This window comes from Aplysia californica, unplaced genomic scaffold, assembly GCF_000002075.1.
Source record: "Aplysia californica isolate F4 #8 unplaced genomic scaffold, AplCal3.0 scaffold00677, whole genome shotgun sequence".
Lineage (NCBI taxonomy): Eukaryota > Metazoa > Mollusca > Gastropoda > Aplysiida > Aplysiidae > Aplysia > Aplysia californica.
Genome location: NW_004797947.1, coordinates 58,307 through 61,597, shown reverse-complemented (window position 1 = coordinate 61,597; position 3,291 = coordinate 58,307). Strand labels below are relative to the sequence as shown.

The window sequence follows — 3,291 nt, the reverse complement described above, 5'->3', positions numbered from 1 at the left end:
CCCCAACCAAAAACAACCCCCCGCAATGAAATTAAAAAACAAAACAAAAGAACGACAACGACAACAGCAACAGCAACAACAACAACAACAACAACAACAACAACAACAACAACAACAACAACAGGGCCACCCATTTCGTAGTCCAGAATGACATCAGCTGAGGTAAAGGAGCGTTGATCGGGACGTAACGCGGTTACAAATTATTACACTATTTGGCAAACATTTGGAACCTCCCCAGGTGGCAAGTATGTCCCTCGCTGTGTGCTGGTGGACTTGGAGCCAGGCACGATGGACAGTGTCCGGTCGGGTCCCTTTGGTCAGATCTTCAGACCCGACAACTTTGTCTTTGGTGAGTTCTATTAATTAAGGGAAAGGTTTTTACTATTTCTATGAAAACTTACGATATATCTTTGATGTCTTGTGGCTGATCTACGATCTATCATCTGTATTTTATAACCACCAGTTAAAAAACGGACCTGTATTTATTCGTAAACTCATGTTCTAGTTTGGTATCAAATAGAGTGTATTTGGTATTGGCTGAACGCTTAATCTAACCTGAGTTATTTCAGGTCCAATAATGACCAACTGGTGGCCTGATCATGACGTGTGTAGTCCTAATAACGGTCGTTCACATCACGATAAAGCTAACTGTGAAGAGATCCACTGCAAAACGCACTATACGCGAAATCTAGGCATTTCCGGAAAATTTCGTCCACTAAAACATCTTATGGAAAGAACTATTCTGAGAATGATTTTTTCCTCCGGAAATGCGCTGTATCCTTCATTATTTAGTACAATAAAAGTGTATTTCGTTTACTCTTGTTTTCAGAGAGGAAGATTTGTTTTCATTTTCCCCTAAGTTTTGTAGTTAATGGACTTAGTGTGTTTTGCCACGGAGTCTTTCCCATAGCGACCAATTAGATTATTAAACTGAACGTTCGTTTTAAGAATGAGACCCCAGCTGAAAAGAGCACATGTACTCAGAGCTTGTTGCAGTCGAAACAGCTGGCTTTACAGTAAATCAGTTCTGTTTTGATCTCCATGAAAAATAAAAGTTGCTGACTTCAGCAGACACACCCAGACACAACAGCCAAGGGCATATTAGTCCGCAAAACACTGAACTTCTGAACTTGTTGTCTGGTCTAGACAGTGGTGTAGCGGTTAGGCACCCAGCTGTCGACTAGACAAGAGTTCAATTCCCGTACGGTAAATCCATCCTTCCATCCATCCATCCATCCATCCTTCCATCCATCCATCCATCCATCCATCCATTACAAAATGTTGATGACATCAACAGTTTCATGTAGACCACAGCCACAGATGTGTTTGTCTGCAAATGTTCAACTACATGCAGTTGTCTGGCTTACGCAGTAAACTCAGATCGGCGTCTGTGGTGCAGCGGTTAGGCACTTCGCTATCGAAGGCAGGAGTTCGATTTCTGAGTGGGGAGAATTTTTTTCTAAACAGAGTTTGTTGAGGTTGGAACAGCTGGCTAACAGTAAATCCTGTTTTTTTGATCTCCATAAAAACAACAACAATGAATGTTGCTGAGAAGGGTACATTAATTTCTCTGCACAACATTGATCAAGTATTTTGGCTCTCATAGTAAACGACTAGTAAACTAGTAAGCTCGCTTTGTAGTAAATCAGTTCGGTTTTGATCTCCATAAAAAATAAAAGAGATTAATCTGACATCAGCAGTCTAGCCCAAACACCACACCACGAACGGATACATTTGTGAGACTGGCTGACAAAATGAGTTACTTCTCGCAATCTACCAATGGAGATATTAACCAAAAATTGACACAGGGGCCAAATTTGTAGATTTTCTATTGATGTCATATTCTTTAAGTATAACAAGCCTTACTCTATTTCATACTTACAAATTGTAAAAACCTCACCTATAAGCGTGATGTAGCGATTTTCATAGGGCTTAAATCCGAGAAGTAACTCATTTTGTCAGCGCCGTTCACATTAATTGTTTTCGAAACGTTCAAGTACATGCAGCTGTCTGGCTCACCCAGTAAACTCATACCGGCGTCTGTGGCGCAGCGGTTAGCCACTTCGCTATCGAAGGCAGACCTCAGTTCGATTTCCGTATGGGGAGAATTAATAAAGAACAAAAAGAGTTTGTTGAGGTTGGAACAGCTGGTTAGCAGTAAATTGGTCAGGTTTTGATCTCCATTAAAAAAAAAGTTGCTGACATCAGCAGTCTCATGTAGACCACAGCCACAGACGATGTTTGTCTGCAAAAAATTCAACTACATGTACATGTAGTCGTCTGGCTTACACAGTTAAGTTATAAAATAAGATAAGATAATACTTTATTATCCCAGAGGGAAATTTTTCTTGGCTCTGCAGGACCGTAAAAACACACCAGGGTATACATAAAAAATTTAAATCTCATATTACTCTCATTAAAATTCAATATGAAAAGAGAAGTAAAGCTGACAAAAAGTACATATCACATCAGAGGCATCATTCAACAACGTGCAAGAATTTAATTACTAGACATTTGGAGCTATATAGATACACACTCTAAAGAGCAATACATATTATGCTTATTCTGACAATAGCCTTTTATTAGAAGGTAAAAAAACTTCTTTTATATATCTTTCTTTATTTGTTTTTTTGGGGGGGAACATCTGCTGCTGCGTGATCTTAAAATTTTTCGAGGAAAGAGGAGGTGTTGGGTCGTTTGTAAATGCTTTTTACCTTTTTTTAAACTTGTGGTGTTATACATTTCATCAGTTCTAGTAAAATCATATCCAGAGATCTTGTTGGCTTTCTTAATGGTAATGAACATTTTCCCGTCGCTACCCGGATTCGAACCCGGGACCTTTGAATGAGAGGCGATCATCTTAACATGTAGGCCACGAGAGCCCCCATGGTCAGGTTTACTTAGTGATATCTCGCCTATCTCTTTGGTGTCGCGGTTAAGCGCTGTCGAAGGCAAAGGACCTGAGTTCGATTCCCGTATGGGAGAATTTTTTTTATCGGAAATCTCGGTCGCTCTGCTTGGACTTTCATCCTTCTAAACTCGGATCTTCCGTGACAGAGAGAGTCGAAGCCCTCCTCCTAAATGGAGGAAATTGTATCGATGGGGGCACCAAACGCCAACATTAAACAAAAAAACCCAAACAAAAACAAACCCCAACAACAAACAAACCCAAAACCCAGCGTACTCAAGTTTGTTGCAACCCTTTGAAAGACACTTTACACAGATTTTTCTCACTTCGGCCTCGACTTCCAGTTTGAGAAATAAGTTGCTCATTAACCTCCCCCCCCCCCA

At 40.3% G+C, this 3,291-nt stretch overlaps 1 protein-coding gene across 1 annotated transcript in view; it reads left to right on the top strand.

Annotated features, from left to right (window-relative positions):
* Positions 1-3,291, top strand: part of LOC101847143 (tubulin beta chain) — a 41,134-nt gene that overhangs the window by 21,756 nt on the left and 16,087 nt on the right. Inside the window, exons 3-4 of the mRNA XM_013088046.2 lie at positions 239-349; positions 1,147-1,160. Of these exons, the coding sequence (XP_012943500.1) occupies positions 239-349; positions 1,147-1,160 (125 nt within the window). The remainder of the gene's footprint in view (positions 1-238; positions 350-1,146; positions 1,161-3,291) is intronic.